This window comes from Triturus cristatus, chromosome 12, assembly GCF_964204655.1.
Source record: "Triturus cristatus chromosome 12, aTriCri1.1, whole genome shotgun sequence".
NCBI classification, from domain to species: domain Eukaryota; kingdom Metazoa; phylum Chordata; class Amphibia; order Caudata; family Salamandridae; genus Triturus; species Triturus cristatus.
In genome coordinates this window covers 16,744,987-16,765,145 of record NC_140595.1, presented here as the reverse complement: position 1 = coordinate 16,765,145, position 20,159 = coordinate 16,744,987, and the positions used below count along the sequence as shown (strand labels likewise).

General features: G+C 45.1%; 1 protein-coding gene across 1 annotated transcript in view; it reads left to right on the top strand.

Annotated features, from left to right (window-relative positions):
- The window catches only part of GNA15 (G protein subunit alpha 15), a 74,375-nt gene that overhangs the window by 12,398 nt on the left and 41,818 nt on the right, over positions 1-20,159 (top strand). Inside the window, exon 2 of the mRNA XM_085636945.1 lies at positions 2,787-2,974. Coding sequence (XP_085493071.1) covers positions 2,787-2,974 — 188 coding nt within the window. The remainder of the gene's footprint in view (positions 1-2,786; positions 2,975-20,159) is intronic.

Below are 20,159 nucleotides of genomic sequence, written 5' to 3'. Positions count from 1 at the left end.
GGCAACTGAAGGTCGAGAACCTCAGCCACCCTTGGCACCGCCATTGCATAAGAAGCTCCGTCCTCCATAGCCACGGCAGGCGGAGAAAGCATACCAGTATCTGCAAAAGTATCCAGTCTGCTGGCGTAACCCATTTCCTCCCTCCAGTCCATGTTAGGGTTCTCTTCATATCACTGGAGTTCCTCAGGGTACAGAGACCCCTCTCACTCCTCCCCGAGTTCTAACTGAATGGCATAGAGCTCAATCTACAATCTAGGAGACAAGGCTCAAGTCGGGCCGGATTTAGCATCGGGCTATGGCCCTCAGCTCCATACTGGAATCAGTGATCAGAATGGGGATGGTGCCACGGCATTGGGACAGGCATAAGGGAATGTCGAAATGGTACTACCGGTGCTGGTCCGGATCCAGGACGGATCTTTGGGACCCGACTGGAACCAGGGCTAGAGCAGCCTGCACGGAACCAGTTGGGGACCCTTCCAACCCCGTGGGCCCGAAGGCACGCCAGTGGAGTCTGGCCATCCAAATATGAGGTGCATGGCCTCATAAATCTCTTTCAGCTGGGCTGAGGTGGCTACGGCTTCTGGAAAGTCCGCAAGGTGTGGAGTCAGCCCAGGCACAGGCTCTACTGGGGAGCTAGGCTTTGAATGCCAAAACTTCCTCGTCCAATCCACCGACAGATGAGCAGAAGTAAAAGACCTCTTCGACTTCTTCTTCTTGTTCCAAGACTCACCCAAATGTCCCGAGGATTTGGAGTGGGACAAGGATCTTGGACTCCACAAACGCTTCCCAGGATCTTCACCTTCACCGGGACCTCGAGCTTGAGGGTTCACTTTCTCAAGTCCTTAGGATTCATGGCGTGGCAGTCGGAGTACAACTTCGGGTTGTGGTGGCGCTTCAGACACCACAGGCATACAACATGGAGATCCGTCAAGGACATCAGTCGATGACGGGCTCTGCAGGGCTTGAAGTGGGATTCCCTGGAGGACATCCCTGCCACACCAGGAGGAAAAATATCTCAAAAGAGTTGACAAAAAGACAAAAAAATTCAGTCAGTGACTGAAGGGATAGCCCTTCTGCAGATCAGTGCTGGCTGGCACAGAAATAAATGAACTGACATCAGCATGCCTAGGTGGCACCTATATGGGAGCCGCGGAAGTCACTTCCAGTGCTGATGACACTGACGATGCATGTGGAGCCAAACGACGCAACCCTACTGGCGCTCAGGGGTCCTGCTCACGAAAAATATTCCTGATCCAGTCTGACACATAGGAAATTGTAATGTAAGGAATCTGCAGCTAGAAATCTCTATCAGACGTTACATTTTAAACACAAAAACACTGGAATTCACCAGTTGTAGTTAACTAAAGTATCCCCATGCACTGCTTATGACCGCAAATATTACATCATTCGTGACGTGTTGTATGACATCACGGATGGCATCAGTGCGACACCTGAAATGATGTAATTGATGTCAACACTGCAGGGCAAGGGCGCGAGTTGCCAGATGTGTGATATCACACCTTCATACTGCAATAATCGGATTCACATCTCCTCGTTTAGATACTGGGATCAGCAGGTGTGTTATATCACGGAGACTAAGCACTGTGATCAGCAGACAGGCTACATGACCTCTTCCAGGAAAAACAATCTGCACAAGGGTGACATCGCCCCCTCCTGCTTCTGTAATCAGTGGATGAGGGATAACCCCATTCTAGGTTTCCCTGTCTGTAGTTAGGTGAGTCACTATAATCCTGAGATGGGGATATCACCCCTTCTATGTGCTACAGTCAGAAGGGGGGGCGATATAGTCTTTGTCAGTACTTTAATCAGAATATAGGTGCTGACTCCTCTCCTTGATATTAAACTTAACAGAATGTGTGCTGTTGAAGCTTGCAGATAGAGGCAACAACACTGACAAGTACTGGAATAAGTAGGACGAGGGAGCTCTTAGTACCAGAGGGATGGAATCAACGGGACGGATGCGATCGGAGCAGGATAGGTAGGATCCCAGATCCTGAACACCTAGCTACCAAGGATCAAGTCAAGAACAAGATGTCAACCTTCAGGCTCTGAAATGATCAGTGCGTTTCGAGCCCCTCAGAGCTGAAATCAGCAAACATTGATGATATTGCGCCTCCTGTGCACTAAATCCAGGTAGCTGGGTAGTATCTTGTCGCTGAGGTCTGAAATCAGCAGGTGTGTGAGAGCACGACTCTGAGGACATGACATCAGCAGTGTGGGCGATATTTCCCCCTGCACCTAGGGCCTGGACACAACGGGCTGCATGAGATCTCAGCTCCTTTCCTCCCAAATCACCATGAGGGAGGTTTGATTTTCCAGCATATACAATCAGCACCCTGAGTCGAATGAAGCACTGAAGACTTGACGTCAGCCTATAGTGTACAATTTGTTATCCTCAGCCCTTTATACCTTTGGAAAGTGTGTAGCCCTTGTTTGCCAATTCCAATAGACTGGCATGTGTGCTGATCCTATCACTTAATATGGTGCTGAGTAGGGCACACTTCTCTAGTCCTGCCCTGGACTCACTCAAGAGGTGCCTTGCTCTGCCGTGTCACCCTTTGGATGACTCCTCTCTCTATTTCTTATATCATACCGTGTCTCCTACTGCAGCCCATTCCTCCTCAGTCCTCATTGCCATCCTTACAGAGTCAGCCACCTTGGAATGATGTATTTGCCTTCATCCCCTGAAAGCTGCCTTTGCTCGTCACTGTACCTTAGAACCTTCTATCTGACCCGGTTTATTGTTTGACTCTTGACTTCAACAGGTACTGGGGAGAGCGGGAAAACAACGTTCATTAAACAGATGCACATCATTCATAAGGACGGCTACTCGGAAGAGGAGGAGCGGAAGCCTTTCGCTAAGTTGGTGTATCAGAACATCTTCACGTCCATGCAGTCTTTAACGGGGGCCATGGAGGCCCTCAAGATCCTGTACGAAGACAAGGGTAACAGAGTAAGTTATCTAAGAGGGCGCTCCGAGGGTTGGCTTGATGGCTTTGGGTTGGGCCCACCCATCTAGGGGTCGGTCTCATAGTCTTGGGGGAGCTGGTCATCCAAGGTTGGGCTTTATGGACATGAGATGGATCTAGCATTCTTAGGTGGGCCTGATGACCGCAGGTAGGAGTTAGCTGTCTGGAGGGGGTGTGGCAATCTTGAGATGGGCCTAGTCATCCACGGCTGGGCTTGATGTCAGCTTGGAGCGGCCTGGTCATCCAGAGATGGACTTGATGGCCGTGGCATGGCCTTGCGTTCTCTGGTGGGCCTGATGGCTCTGGGTTGGGCTTAGCGGCTGGAGGAGGGAGTAACAGCCTGGGGATCGTCCTATCCATCTGTGGGTGGGTCTGATGACTTTTTGGAGGAGAATGAATCACTTTACCTGTTTTTAACCAGGGTCTTGGGTTCTTACTGTCTTTAAAAACCCTCATTCACGTTGAAGCCGTTGGTGCGGTATATCTTGATTTTCTGCAAGCGTTATTACGTGAAAAGCATCATCGGGTCTTTTGTTATGCTTTCCTCCACCTGGAGGGAGACCAACTGGTATTCACAGTACTGATCAGTGATGGTGATGGTGAGAGTGAGAGTGAAGTGTGTCTTAAATTACCTCCATCTATCAGGACTATTTTTATTGTGTTGATGATGGGGTGAAGCTAAAAAAAGAGAGGTGGTGCGTAAATAGAAGAGTCACTGTTCTATTGCACCCATTCAAAAACGTGAGTGGTCGACATGTTTCAGCCCTTGAGAGCCGTGTTGGGTCATTGGGCTTTCTTCAGGACGGTGTGGTTGCACACTTACTGTTTTGTAGTGTGCGTAGGTAAGTAATGCACTTACCCTTCTTCTGGCACCGGGGCACGGCAGATGGAGCTAGCGCAAGTCACCAGTAGGACGTCTCAAAGTAGAGAAGGTCTCACTCTGCCCGTCCCCCGACGGAGCTTCTTGTCATAAACATAAGTTACAGGTACAATTCACCTATAACAGGTCAGAGTGCTAATTAGCACACGCAAGAAGAAGGGTAAGTGCATTACTTACCTATGCAGACTACAAAACAGTAAGTGTACAACCACACAGTCCTGAAGAAAGCCCAACGACCAGACAGGGCACCCAAGGGCTGAAACATGTCGACCACTCCCGTTTTTAAATGGGTGCAATAGAACAGTGGCTCTTCTATTTACGCACCACCTCTCTCTTTAGAGCTTTACCCCATCATCAACACAATAGAAATAGTTCTGATAGATGGAGGTAATTTAAGACACACTTCACTCTCACTCTCTCCATCACTGACCACTACTGTGAATACCAGTTGGTCTCCCTCCAGGCGGAGGAAAGCATAACAAAAGACCCGATGATGGTGCTTTTCACGTAATAAAGCTTGCGGAAAATCAAGATATACCGCACCAACGGCTTCAACGTGAATGAGGGTTTTTAAAGACAGTAAGAACCCAAGACCCCGGTTAGAAACAGGACAAGTGATTCATTCTCCTTTGATTACTTGCTTACCGGATAGAAGCCGAAAGAGTCTCAGCTTCTCCCTCCCTCATTTGATTATAAGAGGCGTTTTGGAGGAGCCAAGCCGTCCACGGGGTTGCCAGATGGCTGCGGGGCAGTCTGGCAGTCCTTGGTTGTCCTGCTGGCAGCAGAAGGGCTAAGCGATCTGGAGGTGAGTTTAATGGCCCCGGCAAGCCCTGGAATAATATGGTCTGGAGGTTGGCCTCATGGCTGTGGGGTACGCCTGGTGCTACGGATATGGGCCTCATGGCTGTATGATAAGCGTGGTGCTGCAGATATGGGCCTCATGGCTGTGGAATACGCCTGGTGCCGCTGATATGGGCTTCATGGCCGTGGCACGACCTTGGTGCTCTTGGAGTTGATGTGACAGTCTTGGGGTGGGTCTAGTGATCCAGGCGTGGGCACGGTGGCCCTGGGACTCTTGGGGTGGCCGAGACAGCCTTGTGATAGGTCTGGTGCTCCATGGGCGGGCCGGACCAGAACTTCCATTGTGTAGTAGTTGAAAGCAACAGTAGGGCTGTGAGCTATTACTGTGTGTGTTGTAGTCTCCGGTGCACACCCTTTCGAGCACCTTTGACTCCTCGTTGCCCCGAATAAAACTTCTTAAAAAGCACTTTTGTGATCGGCTAAGATCAGGTTAGGCCCTGGGTGGGAAGCACTGGACTGGTTTCCTTTGCCACTTACATTTCTCTGAATAGTATTACCTATGAACTAACAAGTACTGTGTCCCTCTTATCTTCCGAAATGTACACCCACTTGTCGATACATTCATTAAATACTCATGCACCAGGACTTTGTTTTGTTGACATTGAGCCTTCTCTGTATCCAAAATAGGCCTGATCGTGCCGGTTCCAAGCTTACATCATTTATTTCTTTTATTTGTGGTGTTTGATGCAAACATAACAGGAAACGCCACAGGCCAGGGTGTAGGTGTGTTGGCAGAGCTGTGTGTGAGTCTGATGTGGAGCAGCAGGGTTGCTGCAGGGTAGGACTGAGATGTGTTGGCGGAGCTGTGTGTGTCTATGCAGTGGAGCAGAAGAGTTGCTGTAGGACTGAGGTGTGTAGGCAGAGCTGTGTGTGAGTTTCTGCTGTGGAGCAGCAGAGTTGCTGCAGGGTAGGACTGAGGTGTGTAGGCAGAGCTGTGTGTGAGTCTCTGCTGTGGAGCAGCAGAGTTGCTGCAGGGTAGGACTGAGGTGTGTTGGCGGAGCTGTGTGTGTCTATGCAGTGGAGCAGAAGAGTTGCTGTAGGACTGAGGTGTGTTGGCGGAGCTGTGTGTGAGTTTCTGCTGTAGAGCAGCAGAGTTGCTGTAGGACTGAGGTGTGTTGGCGGAGCTGTGTGTGAGTTTCTGCTGTAGAGCAGCAGAGTTGCTGTAGGACTGAGGTGTGTTGGCGGAGCTGTGTGTGAGTCTCTGCTGTGGAGCAGCAGAGTTGCTGTAGGACTGAGGTGTGTTAGTTGCTGTAGGACTGAGGTGTGTTGGCGGAGCTGTGTGTGAGTCTCTGCTGTGGAGCAGCAGAGTTGCTGTAGGACTGAGGTGTGTTGGCAGAGCTGTGTGTGAGTCCAGGCTGTGGAGCAGCGAGTTGTTGCAAGGTAGGAATGAGGTGTCTTGGCAGAACTGTGTGTTTGACTTTCTTTATTAACAAAAGGGGGGAGGACAGAAGGGCTTGTACATGAGGTCCAGCATACATGCCCCGGATAGACTATATTGAGAAAGGGTATGCAGTTCCTTAAGAGGATGATTAGTTGGTGAGGTCAATTCTTAAATCCGTCGGTATTGATAAGACTCAAAGAACCTATAGGTAGGAAAGGGGAGTTCCCATATTCGGAACTAATGCCCTCACACACCCAGCAAGCTAGGTGTCATGCTTCATCATCTGGGCCTGCTCCTCGTCGGGCCGGCGGTGCAATGCCCGACGGGCACCCGTGAAGGGGCTCTTTAGCGGAGATCTTTTGTTCCTTGCCGATGAGTGCGTGGGTGTGAGGGGCCTAAAGGAGTGTAGATGAGTAGAGTGAATTAAAAAAGGTTGGATAGTCTGTTAAATGTGTTTATTTAGGACAGCTGTCCACCTCATTAAAAAGTTTAGAGGAAGATGGTCAGTTAGTGTGACTTGTATTTGTCTCTAACTGTCTCCTACTCTAGTGGTCGACATGTTTCATGGTTCTTTGAGTCCAATCAATACCGACGGATTTAAGAATTGACCTCACCAACTAATCATCCTCTTAAGGAACTGCATACCCTTTCTCAATAATGTTTGACTTTCTTTCCCAGCATCTCCTCTGCACATCTCTGTACAGTCTCATCTATGAAAAGCTGCGGTTTCTGCTGCAGATCAGGGCTGAGGAGTGTTGCAAACCTGCAGGAGGGGGTCAACTGCACGAGGGGCAGTGTGTGCTGTCAGCTGAGCTGCATGCATGGACCTCCCTGCAAGGCGTCTTTTGGCAGCTTGAATAAGGAACTGTTACACTTCTAAGAGGACCAGGGTTTTTATGAGGGATCTGAGGTGATTGCGTGTGTGAGAGGGTGAGCCCCACCAACTTTCAGTATTTGGAATCTGGCGCTAGCGGCTGAGGGTGAGTGGACATCAGCTTCTTGTGGGAGTCATGTGGTACCCAGGCCCTGTTCTAGTAGGGGCGCCGGGTGGGCCAGGCTCACCCAAACATGACCTTTGGCCCACTGAGTCATGGCAGAAGAGGCCATGGAGAAGGCATATGTTCAGTGCTTCCTTCATCTCAACCTCTGATGTTTTTTCACTGTTTACGTCTCAGATAGACAGCGCTTGCCCTGTCTCTTTGAGACATGCTGTATTGAGGTACGTACTTGAAGCTCCACACACTCTCCGCCCTCCTTTTCAATTGGCTGCTGTCACTGTCCTTTTAAATGTTGGCTTTTCATTTGTTAATAGGCTTGTAGTCCCTCCTTAGTACCTCCCTGTCTCCTATTGTCACCTCCTACGAGGACTGGCTCTTTCTCATGTGTTGTTACTCAGTAAGTTTAATTTACGATCTGTCTGCAATATTTTCTTAAACAAGAGTCTCCTACCTGCTGTTCCAGGCACACTTTTTGCTTCCTAGTTAACACACAGTGTTTGTATCCTGCTCATCAGAGCGTCTGCTGGGCGCCTGCTCTGTTCCCTGCACTTAACTCCTCCTGCCCCCCACCCTGCATGTTTTAATAATTGTTGACATACTTTATTAGTGCTGCGCTGGTTTCACTTTTATGGTTGTGTATTTCCCAGCTCTTCTGTCTCACTTTCTGTGCTCTCTCTCCCCCCTCCCCTGTGCTCTCTCTCCCCCTCCCAATCAGTCAGAAGGCTCCAGCATGCCTCACAGCAGAGCCAGACCTCAGAGCGTGGGGCACTGCTGTCTGTGCCTGCCCTGCTCCTTGCAGCTGCCCCAGCTGTGGACTGCCTCTGGTCTCCGGGAAGAACAGGAGGGCATGAGCTCATTCCTTGAGCGCTAGGGGGCATATTAACAAGGAACAGGGAAAATTAACCCTAAGGGCGCTTAGCGTAAATTTTTTTAACACCCGCTATCGCTGGATAATATCGCCTGGTTATCGCGTTATTAACAACGCTAACCGACTAGGCGATAAAAAATCCAGCGATAGCAGCATTTTGGGAGGTTATCGCTGGAAATGCAGCGATAAAACTACAAGGATAGGGATATCCTTGTTGATAGCCCATGGTGGACTTAGCCATGTAATCCACCTCCCATTGGATAAATGGCTAAGTCTGAAAATTAGCAGATGTAAAAAAGCAGCGTTAACCGTGGTTAGCGCTGCTTTTTTTGTCTCTAACAGGGTTAGCGTGAAGCTTGATAATAGGAGAAATGTCGCTTAGCGACATTTTTCCTATTATTTTGCTCTGGAACGCCCACTTTGCATCTCATTAGAGATGCAAAGGGAAGCGTAGTGAAAAAGGGTGCTAACATGCGATTTTGCATGTTAGCACCCTGTTGATAGGGCGATATTTTTATCTCCGCTTCTTTGGCTTTTAAAGCCAAAAAAGCGGAGATAAAGCCCTTGTTAATATGCCCCTAGGTTTCTATCAGTGCAGCGCCCTTTCAAAGCACCACGCTGGTTAGCTTTCCCTCTCCTGTCTCCCCCGCACCCCTGCTCTTCTGCCCACTCTCTCTGCTCTCCCTCCCCCTCCCTTCCAGTGGGTCATGGGGCCTGCTTCACAGAGGAGCCCGGTGGAGGAGATGAAGGGCTAAAATATTCTGTGGCACTAATTAGAGGCCCCAATGCACTTTGACATTTATACTCAGACAAGAGTAGAAAGTAGGTATGGAAAGTACACACTATGCTTCCCCTGCTTTGGAGTCAACGTGATGTAACCACACTTAATATACATAACTTCCCTCCTATTTTTTTTTCTTCAAAAGACTCCTTTTCTAGGCAATCTCAATTTGGATTTTATTCGCAATTATGTATTTCTGTTGCTAACATGCTGTTTGTTTGCTAAATTAAAACGTATTTCTGTTGTAGTTTTCATACATTTTCTTTATTTTGCGCACTGTTTTTTGAGACTGTGGTTTGTAACGGGCGTGTTATGTAATATGCTGTTTGTCTTCTATAACATGCGAAAGTGAAAGTTATCTGTCTTATATTTTTTAGTTATTTTCCACAATATTGCTTTTGTTCGCGATGTGTAATAAATATGCTGTGAATTGATTTTTTCAGTGTACCGGGTGTCAATGTATTGTGGCTAAAATTTACTTTTGACGGTGTGCATTTTTTTTTAACTATGTACAGTTATAGGCACTTGAACTTTGATCCCTAGCTTCAAAGTCAGCACCTTTCTCCCTATATTTTGCCGATTATTTTGCATCCTAGATCTAGCATATACTGTTTTTTTGCTAAAATAAAACATATTTCTACTCTAGTTTAGAGATATATATATATATATATATATATATATATATATATATATATATGTATATATTCACTTAAAAAACCATAGGTTTCACACATGTTATAGTTAGGTGGACATTTCACTCGTAAAAAACCAATGAAATTCCCCTGTTATAGTTAGTTGAGATAACTATAACTTGCGCGCCCGCAATCCTCTGCTCATGACGTCACATATTACATCACTCATGACATGGTCAGTGGCATCACTGATGACATCATCCTTGTGATAGAGTGGCGGTCGCGCGAGTTATAGTTATCTCAACTAACTATAACGGGGGAATTTCATTGGTTTTTTACGAGTGAAATGTCCACCTAACTATAACATGTGTGAAACCTATGGTTTTTAAGTGAATTTGCAAGGTTTTTTAAATGCTAATTCCTAACTATAACGTATGTGAAACCTATGGTTTTTTATGTGAATTTGTATGGTTTTTTTAAATGCTAAGTTACGTATGTATTATTATATATTTTTTTTAAAGGTTTTTCACCGTGCGGGCACCGTGCGCGCACCCCGCGATTTTTTTTACAAAAAATAAAATGTTTTTTTCACCCTTCGGGGTCCTTCAGGGACCCCCTGACAAAGGCTAGGGGGTCAGGAACTCTCTACCCTGCCCCCTTTTCACGTTCGCCACCTCTCTTTTTCACTGTCGCACCCAAAACAAACAAAATGGCGGACGACACTTGCTGATTTCGACCGATTCGAACGTTGACTGACATGTAACCACCAATCACAATTACGCTCGCGCACGTTAGGGTGCGCGCACTGTGCACGCCTATAGATATTTATGTACTTTTAACTGCAATTTTCTCAGGAAATACTGAACAGATTGACTCCATATATGCAAAAGGCACATGCCTGACCTGAGGACTACCTCTTTGCCAAATTTCAAGTAATTCTGTTCAGCCGTTCGGGCTGTACCTTCGACTAAAGGTCCTATGGGAAAATGCATGGGGAAAACGCGTTTTGGGACCCCCCATTTTTCTCAGCCCCCGCTTGACGAATCACCCCGAGACTTTCAGGGTAGGAGCTGAGCGGAGCGCCCCATTAGTTTTGAAAATTTCACGAGGATTCGTCAACCGGCGCCAAAGTTATTCAAAATAGAATTTTCAGATTTCCTATGGAAATGCGGTCCTAACTATAACTATCTACTGGCGACCGCCAGTAGATAATATATATTCACTGAAATTGCTTTTGGACAATGGGAGATGCTAACATGCAGCTCCCCTTGTCCAAAAGCAATTCTGCTTTGCTTCCTTGAAGTGAGAAGAGGTTTTCCTACTCTCACTGCAACGAAGCAAACCAGGGTTGCTATGACAGGGCGGGAGCTCTGTTCCCACCCTCTCATAGCAAACAGCAATGTCCCGGGGGCAGGCACCCTGGGACATTGCAGGAGCCGGGCCTGGGGGTGGCGGTCCCCAGGGCCATCAAGAGCTCCAGGAGGAGGGCCACGTGGCCCCAATCCCAAAAGATCTAAAGCCCCGGGGAGGTGGTGATCCCCGGGGCACGGGGGTCCATAACGGACCCCCAAATTTAGATATTAAGTGCCCCGGGGAGCTGGTGGTCCCCGGGGCAGTGTGTGGGGGGTTTAAGCCCCCCACACTAATTTTGATTTATAGCCCGAAGAGGTGGCGGTCCCCGGGGCTTGGGGGGTCCCGCAAGGCCCCCCCACTAATTTCTATTTGTGCCCCGGGGAGGTGGCAGACCCCGGGGCAGCGGGGGCCCCCAAGGGCCCCCGCAAATTAATTTCGGAGTGCCCCCAAGACCTGGCCCACCCGGGGTTTTTTTTTATACGAAATGCCTCATTTGAAAAAAAAGTTCTCGGCAGACTCTGCGACCCCAGTGCGACCTCTGCTGTTTAGAAAAAAAATGCTCTTTTTGCCCTGGGGGCCTTGTGAGACTCCCTGAACAAGCCTAGGGAGTACCCTGCCCCCCTTTCTACATTTTCATCTTTATTTTTCCTTCATTTCTTGTGACTGGGTTACCGAGTCACAAAATGGCTGCCAACACATTCTAGTTTGGAGTGTTGTCAGCCAATAAGAATTGAGCTTGTGCTCGGGAGGAGTTGCGAACCCACTGCACCCCTAGATATTGATATTTTTATTTTTTGAATTTCTCACAAACTACTGAACGGATTTACACCGTTTTAAAAAAAAAGTTGCTTTCTGAACCAAGAGCTACCTTTCTACCAAATTTGGTGTAATTCCGTCCAGCAGTTCGGGCTGTAGCCTGTCTAAAAATTTCCTATGGAAATTAGCACATGAAAAACACGTTTTGGGACCCCCTTTTTTTCTCAGCCCCCGCTTGAGGAATTACCCATAAACTTTCAGGATAGGAGCTGACCTGGATATACCTTTTTTTTGTGAATTTCCTGAAGATTCATCATACGACGCCAAAGTTATTAGCAAATCAAAAAATGCTTTTCCTATGGAAACTAGGTTCTAACTATAACTACCTACTGGCGTAGGATATATATATTCTTCTGCGCAATGTTGGTTTTGTGCGTGCTGTATAAGGTGTGTGTTCTGTAATATGCAGTTTGTCTTTTATAACACCCAGTACTAAAAGTCATCTGTGTTGTATTTACTATTTAGGTTACACTATAATACTTTTCTTAGCGGTGTCCTAAATATGCAGTTAACATTATTTTTACACTTTAATACCTAAAACAAACTTGTGTTGCATGTATTTTTTGCCATCCACACTGTATATCTGCCTTAATTTTTTTTTTGTTACTACGTACAGTGTGTAAATGTGCGCTCACTTATTTATATGAACAATTTTAGACTTAAAACTACTGCTTAATTTCAGCTGGGGTTTTCCTGTACACACCACAGCACTTGATAAGTAATACATGGTCTAATAATGCAAAAATCATCCAAAAGTATTGATTGAAGTGCTTTTAAATAACACCACTTAAATCCATAATGCATTTACGTACACACAAAGTAAATAAAATATTTGCCCAGATCACAGGATATTGGGGCCACAGCAAAACTTAAACTTTAATCCCCAACCTCAAATTCGACACCTTTCTCCCTTATGCAACATCCACTCCACAATGACCTTTCTCTCACAAATTCTGTTCCTTCTGTATAGCACATTCATTCTCACTTGATCCCTTCCTTCTTTTCTTCTCTTACTCCCTCTTACACTTTTTTCCTTTTAACATTTTCTCCTTCTCGCTTCCACTCCTGTCCTAATTTCTCCCCACACTCGCCCTCACATACTCCTATACTGTCTCTTAGCCACTCTCTCCACACTTTCTCTCCTTCTCCCATTCTCCTCCTCTTCACATCTGTTTTACACCCACCCTCTCTCATACAATGCCCCACCAAACGCAAACCCAAATGCAACACCAAACCACTCTATGCACCGCCACGCCACTCTATGCAACACCACTCCATTATACGCACCACAACTGCATTATATGCAGCGCCACGCCATGCAACACAACACTGCTTTGCTCCACTCCATGCCACTCAGCTTTACACTCCATGCCACTCAGCTTTACTCCACACCACTCTGCTTTACTCCATTCCACGCTGCTGTACTCCACTCAAGGCCACTCTGCCTTACTCCAATCAAAACTCTGCTTTACTCCACTCAACACTCTGTTTTACTCTTATCCACTCAATACCACTCTGCTTACTCCAATCCTATCAACTCCACTCTGCTTACTCCAATCCACTCAACTCCACTCTGCTTTACTGCAATCCACTCAACTCCACTCTGCTTACTCCAATCCACTCAACTCCACTCTGTTTACTCCAATCCACTCAACTCAAGTCTGCTTACTCCAATCCACTCAACTCCACTCTGCTTACTCCAATCTTATCAACTACACTCTACTTACCCACTCAGCCTTACTACACTACACTTTGCTTTACTCTATTCTGCTTTACTCTACTCCACTTTACTCTACTCCGCTTTACTCTACTCTGCTTTACTCCACACTGCTCTGCTTTACTCCACTCAGCTTTACTCCACTCCACACCACTCTAATTTACTTTTCTACAATGGACAGCACTCTTCTTTACTCCACTCCACTCTCCTTTACTCCACTCCATTCCACTCTGTGCAACACCACTCTGCTTTACACAATTCCACTCAACGCCACTCTACTTTACTCTACTCCACTCTGCTTTACTCCACACCACTCTCCGTTACTGCACTCCACTCTGCTTTAATCTACTCTCCTTTACTCCTCTCTGCTTTATTCCACTCTGCTCAATCCCCCTCTGCTTTATTCCACTCTTCTCAACACTTCTCTGCTTTACTCCACTTCACTCAATGCAAATCTGCTTTACTCTACTCCACGCCACTCTAATGTACTCCACTCCTATCAACAGCATTCTGCTTTGCTTAAATCAACTCTACTTTACTCCACTCTCCTTTACTCTAATCCACTTTATTTCACTCCACTTTGCTTTACTCACTCCACTTTATTCCACTCCATTTTGCTTTACTCCACGGCACTCTACTTTACTCCACTCCACTCTGCTTTACTCCACTCCGCTTTACTCCACGCCACTATGCTTTATGGATTCAGGAGTAGCGTGTTACTCACGGAAAAAATGCTTCAACACCTCATCATGGGTAGCAAGCGCTATATATATGCAAACATTTTTCCTCTTTTATCCCTCCACTATCCTTTCTCAATCCAAATAAGTGACTAATATATCCACCACTCAGATTACTTTCATATTACACTGTACTAATTCACCACTAATAGTTTATGGGTACTGGAGTAGTGTGTTAATCGCCGAAAAAGCTCTTTGAATCCTCGTCAGGGGTAGTGTGCGCTATATAAATGCAATTACAATACAATACTTTACTCCACTCCACTCAATGCCACTCTGCTCTGCTCCACGCCACTGTGCTTTGCTCCACGCCACTCTACATTACTCCACTCGACTCTACTCTGCTTTACTCCACACCGCTCTCCTTTACTCCACACCGCTCTCCTTTACTCCATGCCACTCTGCTTTGCTCCATGCCACTCTGCTTTGCTCCATGCCACTCTGCTTTGCTCCATGCCACTCTGCTTTGCTCCATGCCACTCTGCTTTGCTCCACTACACTGAACACCACTCTGCGTTACTCAACTCTGCTTTACTCCACTCCACTCCACTCTACTGATGCTCAACGCCGCTCTGCTTTATGCCACTCTGCTTTACACCACTCTGCTTTGCTCAATTCCACACTACTTTACTCCACTCCAATCCACTCTACTTTACTCCACCCCATTCTGCTTTACTCCATGCCACTTTGCTTTACTCCACGCCACTCTGCTTTACTCCACGCCACTCTGCTTTGCTCCACGCCACTCAATGTCACTCTGCTTACTCCACTCCACTCTGCTTTACTCCACTTCACTCTGCTTTACTCCACTCCACTCATGCCAATACCACTCAGCTCTACTCCAAGCCACTCTGCTTTACTCCACACCACTTCCTTTAACACCATTCTACTTTACTCCATGCCACTCTGCTTTTCTCCACTCCACTTTACTCCACTCTACTTAACCCCACTCAAGGCCTCTCTGCTTTACTCCAAGCTTTTGTAAATTTATTTTTAGTACGTATTGGGGGTAAATGTGTGTACTGTTATTTATGTAAACAATATTAGCCTTTAAACTAGTGCTTAATTTAAACCAGGGTTTTCCGGTGTGCACCACCACACTTAATAATTAACACATACTCCAATAAAAAAATATTACCCCAAGGTATTTAAGTGATTTTAAATAACACCACTTAATTACATAATATATTTACGTACATACAAAGTAAATAACATTTTTGGGTCCACTTAAACTTTAGTCCTCAACCATAGAATTGTCATCTTTCTCCCTCACGCCACATCCACTCCACAATGACCTTTCACTCACACATTCTCTTCCTATTTACAGCACATTCATTTACCTATCTCACCTGATCCATTCCTTCTTTTCTGCTCTTACCCCTTCACACTTTTTTCCTTTTAACATTTTCTCCTTCTTTCTTCCGCTCCTTTCCTAATTTCTCCCCACTCTCGCCCTCGCTTACTCCTATTTCGTCTGCCTCTTAGCCACTCCCTCCACACTTTCTCTCCTTCTCCCATTCTCCTGCTCTTCCCTTCTCATCTGTTTTACCCCATGCCTCTCTTACACTTCTCTCCCTAGGTCTAATTTCACAGTGAAATTAACTGTATTTAAATTAGTCCTTAATTTTAGCCTGGGCTTTCCAGTGCGCACTGCGGCACTTCATACCGAAAAGATCACCCAAAAGTATTGAAAGTAATTTTAAATAACACTACTTAATACTATAATAAATTTTCCTACATACAAAATAAATAAATATTCTGTCTCTTTGGTTAAATAATGTTTTCTTTCATATTTAATGTACAACACTCTTTTTTTTGGCTTGGATGGCCTTTTAAGTCAACAGTGCACACATGGCATTCTTTCTTTTGTTTTCGAAACCCGAGCCATTAAGCATCCTGTTTCCCACTTGCATCCCAAGGCCTTTTGATGATTGTCAGCATCTCCATCTTTTCTATATGGTTAATTTGCACCCAGATAGTAAACAGAACATGTACTTTACCACATGCTGTTTCATTTCACAGTTTGTTGTGAACTTTCAGCCAATGGGCTATATTATTTACTTGCTGGATACATTAACATCCTGCTTTCAAAACACAATTGCACTTTATTCACACAGACAAATACATTACAGGATTTTCCCAAACATACATGCTGTTAGGCCACGCCACGTTTGTTGTTATAGGCTGCACAACATGTGTTTTGCTTGTGCAACCCGTGATGCTGCAGAGTAGGTATTTTTTTATATTTAGAGCTGTGTAACATGCTGTGTGTTTTAAACAATTTTAGCCTTTAAATTAGTGCTCAATTTGAGCCGGGGTGTCTGGTGCACACCATGGCAATTCATTATTAACACCTGTTTTTATAGCAAACAATTCACCCAAACATAGTAAAGTGAATTCAAATAGCAGCAGTAAAGGCCATAACATATGTTTTTACATATAAGGAAACATATTTATTTGCCCAGGATCATAGGGTGTTGGGACCACGCTAATACTCGAACTAATCCCCAGCTTCAAAGTTGGCACCCTTCTCCCTTTATTTTTGCCAACGTTTTTTCGTCCTAGTTCAGTAATATACTGTTTCTTTGCTAAAATAAAATGTATTTCTACTCTAGCTTAGCTATATATATATATATATATTTAATACTTTTTTTCTTTATTCTGCACAATGTTGGTTTTAGGCGTACTGTATAATGTACGTGTTCTGTAATATGCGGTTTGTCTTTTAGAACACTCAGTACTAAAAGTCATCTGCGTTATACTAACCATTTAGGTTACATTATATATTGCTTTTCTTTGAAGCGTTTTATAAATATGCAGTTACATTATTTTTTATACTTCAACACCTATAACATATTTATGTTGCAAATCCATATGAATCTTTTAGCCACCTATGGTACTGCACCCTGCAGCATGGCTTGCAAAAGAAGCATTTGCACTGCAATAGGTCTCACATTTGTTAAAGTTAGAGCTATTGGAGTTAAAACTGTCAATGTTTTTGACTTTTGCTTTTTTAAACCAATGGCAATAGCACTATACAAATATAAATACTCAACTGCAAATAAAAATTAAAAAGTAAAAACATTGTCATTTTCAACACCAAACACTGTAACTTTGACCTATTGCATTGCAAATGCTTGTTTTAAAACTGAAATTGGGCGGTGTGTGTTGGGGTAAGAGGTGGGCGAGCCAACAAATTACCAGAGAGAGCCCCAGAGCCGAGCTAAGATCTGGCTTGGCTCCAAGAGCCCGTGCACGAGCCGAGCCCTGAAAATGCTTGCTAAGTAAAACATACAACAAACATCACGTGAAATATGATACAGTCTCTTCAAAACTCAGACGTGTATTTCTTTAACACTTGGAAGCTTTGACATTAATATGTTTCAATAGATCGCTGCACTGAGAAGTACTTATTAAAAGTGATAGCTTTTAAACATGAGTTGAGAGTCATTCCTGCCACGTCCTCACACTAGTGACAGCGCCATTAGTGAACCAAGAGGCAAGACACGTGTCTCGTGGACCCTGTCTGTGGCCCAGATTATTATAGAGTAACATTCGTCTATTAAATCAAACACAGTAGGTTTTTGTATAGTTGGGTTTCTGATTCATATATTTAAACATGAATATATAAAATATGAAGAAAAATTAATTTTGGTGAAATAAAATATTTGCCCAAAATCACACAATTTAAGTGAGGAAGTTGCAATTTTCCCTTGTTTTATGTTCTCACGTTGTACAAATCAGCCACTAAACAGCTCTCTGTCTCTCCTTTTTATGTTAATTCTTTGTTTTTACCTCACTGTGTAGTTTTCTGCAGTTTTTATTTAGTACAAACTCGACCTAAAGGTATTGAAGCGCTTTACATGAACACCAGTTACATTACACTGAGTCACATTCATTTCTTTTAAGCGCTGGAGATTTACTCAGAATGACAGGATGTTGAGCCAACAGCGAGACTCAAACCTAGCTTGTTCAGTTCCAAAGTTGGAGGCTCTCTCCTTAACGCCACATCCTGGGTAGACTGAAGGTGGCAGGCAGAAGGTACATGAAAGCTCGGCTCGTCATGGGCTCAAAGTTCCAGGAGCACCCCAAGCCGAGCCAGGCTTCAGCACAAGCAGGAACAGTGAGACTAGGGCCACGGCCCTCTGAACAGCCTTCTGCACCTTATATGATCTGTGTGGGGGTTCTGACAGTGTTTATGTATTTTAGCTTGAGTAAGATGCACGCAGTAATATACTGTAAGATGGGGCATGCGTTATACTATTCAGATAGTAGCAGTGCATGCCTCGTGGGATGAGCAACCACCGGGGAGAGGGAATCATACATTTCCCCCAGCAATCAATGTGGAATTACAATGCCTAAAAGAGTCGGCTTCTCATTCACAAAGGTTTATGCACCCTTGTGTGTAAGTTTACTATTTTTTGTATTCACAAATTACGATTTTTATGTATAACAGGATTTCCCCGACTCTGGAGATGCCTCAGTTGTGGTGGAGAGCTCTGCACATACAAATGTAGGACACGCCTAACTTTTAATGTGCAGAGCATCAGCCACGCGTGCGCAGTCTCCACAGTCGTAAAATTACTATTCGTGAAATGAAACTTGTAGTTTATGAATACCAAAAAATAGTAAACTTACACAAAAGTTTATTTACCTTTTGAATCAGGTGCTAAGCGTGCCTGTCTGTTTTCTGCCAGATGCCGAGGTGAAGTAAATAACTGTTATCTCAAGTAAGATATTATGTTGGGCTGAATTTGTTCTCACCAGTGTGGCAGAGTTACAAATATGAGCATTTCATATTCTGATATCTTATTACAGTACATTGCACATTCTCTGGTTATAGTCAACGCCATTGGAATCATGCAGGTTTATGGCTGTGGTATTTTCCGCAAAATTAAAAAAGAAAGTCCTAGCTCACAGGGTTCAAAGGTTACTAAAAAATGCTGCAATACCTGTTGTGGTGCAGTTGAAGACCCTTTGAAGAGGCTGACTGGTCCCCTTTCTGTTGCTTATTGCTATACTTGCGTGTTAAACTTGTAATAATGAGGTGCAACCCAGGCCCAGAGAGTGTTAACAAGTGCATAAAAACAACAAAATAATGAAGTAATATCATCACACAGTGTTGCTGCATTACAACACATAATTTACTTTCTCTGGGTGCATAATGTAGTCAGCTGTGCTGCAGCTTTGGTCCTCCCCTACCACATCAATGCAGTGGCCCTGGTGATCCTCTGTCTACCACATCTAGTCACACTGGGACAGATCACAATTCATTTCAATAAAGGGCTACCACGGGTTAAGCAATGTGGGATGATCTATGCACAGTGGCATTAATGCTAATTAATTAGACTTCCCTCAGAAATTAAAAACCCTGGCCAAGAACCGTTGATTAATCCATGAATGCAAACACAGTATCACAGCCCCAGTCGTTGGCATCAGTGCCTTCTGCCTCCACAGACTGAAGATGCTGAGGACGATTTCAAACGTCTTCCAGTAATAATGCAGAAAATCATCACCTACACTCTTGCCACCAGCAACCTAGACTACAAGAACACTCTCTACGCTGGGATAAACAAGCATCTCATGGGGAGGCTGCTGAACATCCAGACCACGGCAGCCAGAATCACTCCCACCCTCCCACGGCACTCACACATCTCACCTCACCTCAAGGAGCTACACTGACTACCCATACGAGCACATTTCAAACTCCTCATATAAAGCTTTAAGGCACTCTGGCCCAGCATAGCTCAATACCATATGCTTTCACAAAGTTACCAGACATCTGGCACGACTCCTACTTGTTTACAACCCACACCTATAGAAAAGCAGATCCAGCGGTCGAGCCTTCTCCTACATCGCTCCTAAAGAATGAAATGACGTGCAGCTAATATCCGAGCCTCCTCTTCATTTTTTGAATTTCACAAGAAGCTGAAGACCGGGCTTTTCACGTAATCACATAAGGCGCTAGGTTCGGTCTAATCTCACACCTGCTCAGCGCCAGGATACCCTCCTGGGTGAGAGTGCGCTTCACAAACCAACATAACATGACATGGCGTGACCCGAGAGAAGCAAATGCACTTTATGGAGCATTCAGTTCAGACTGGTACAAATCTGAGCCTTGGCTGGAGTATTCTGTTAGTCTGGA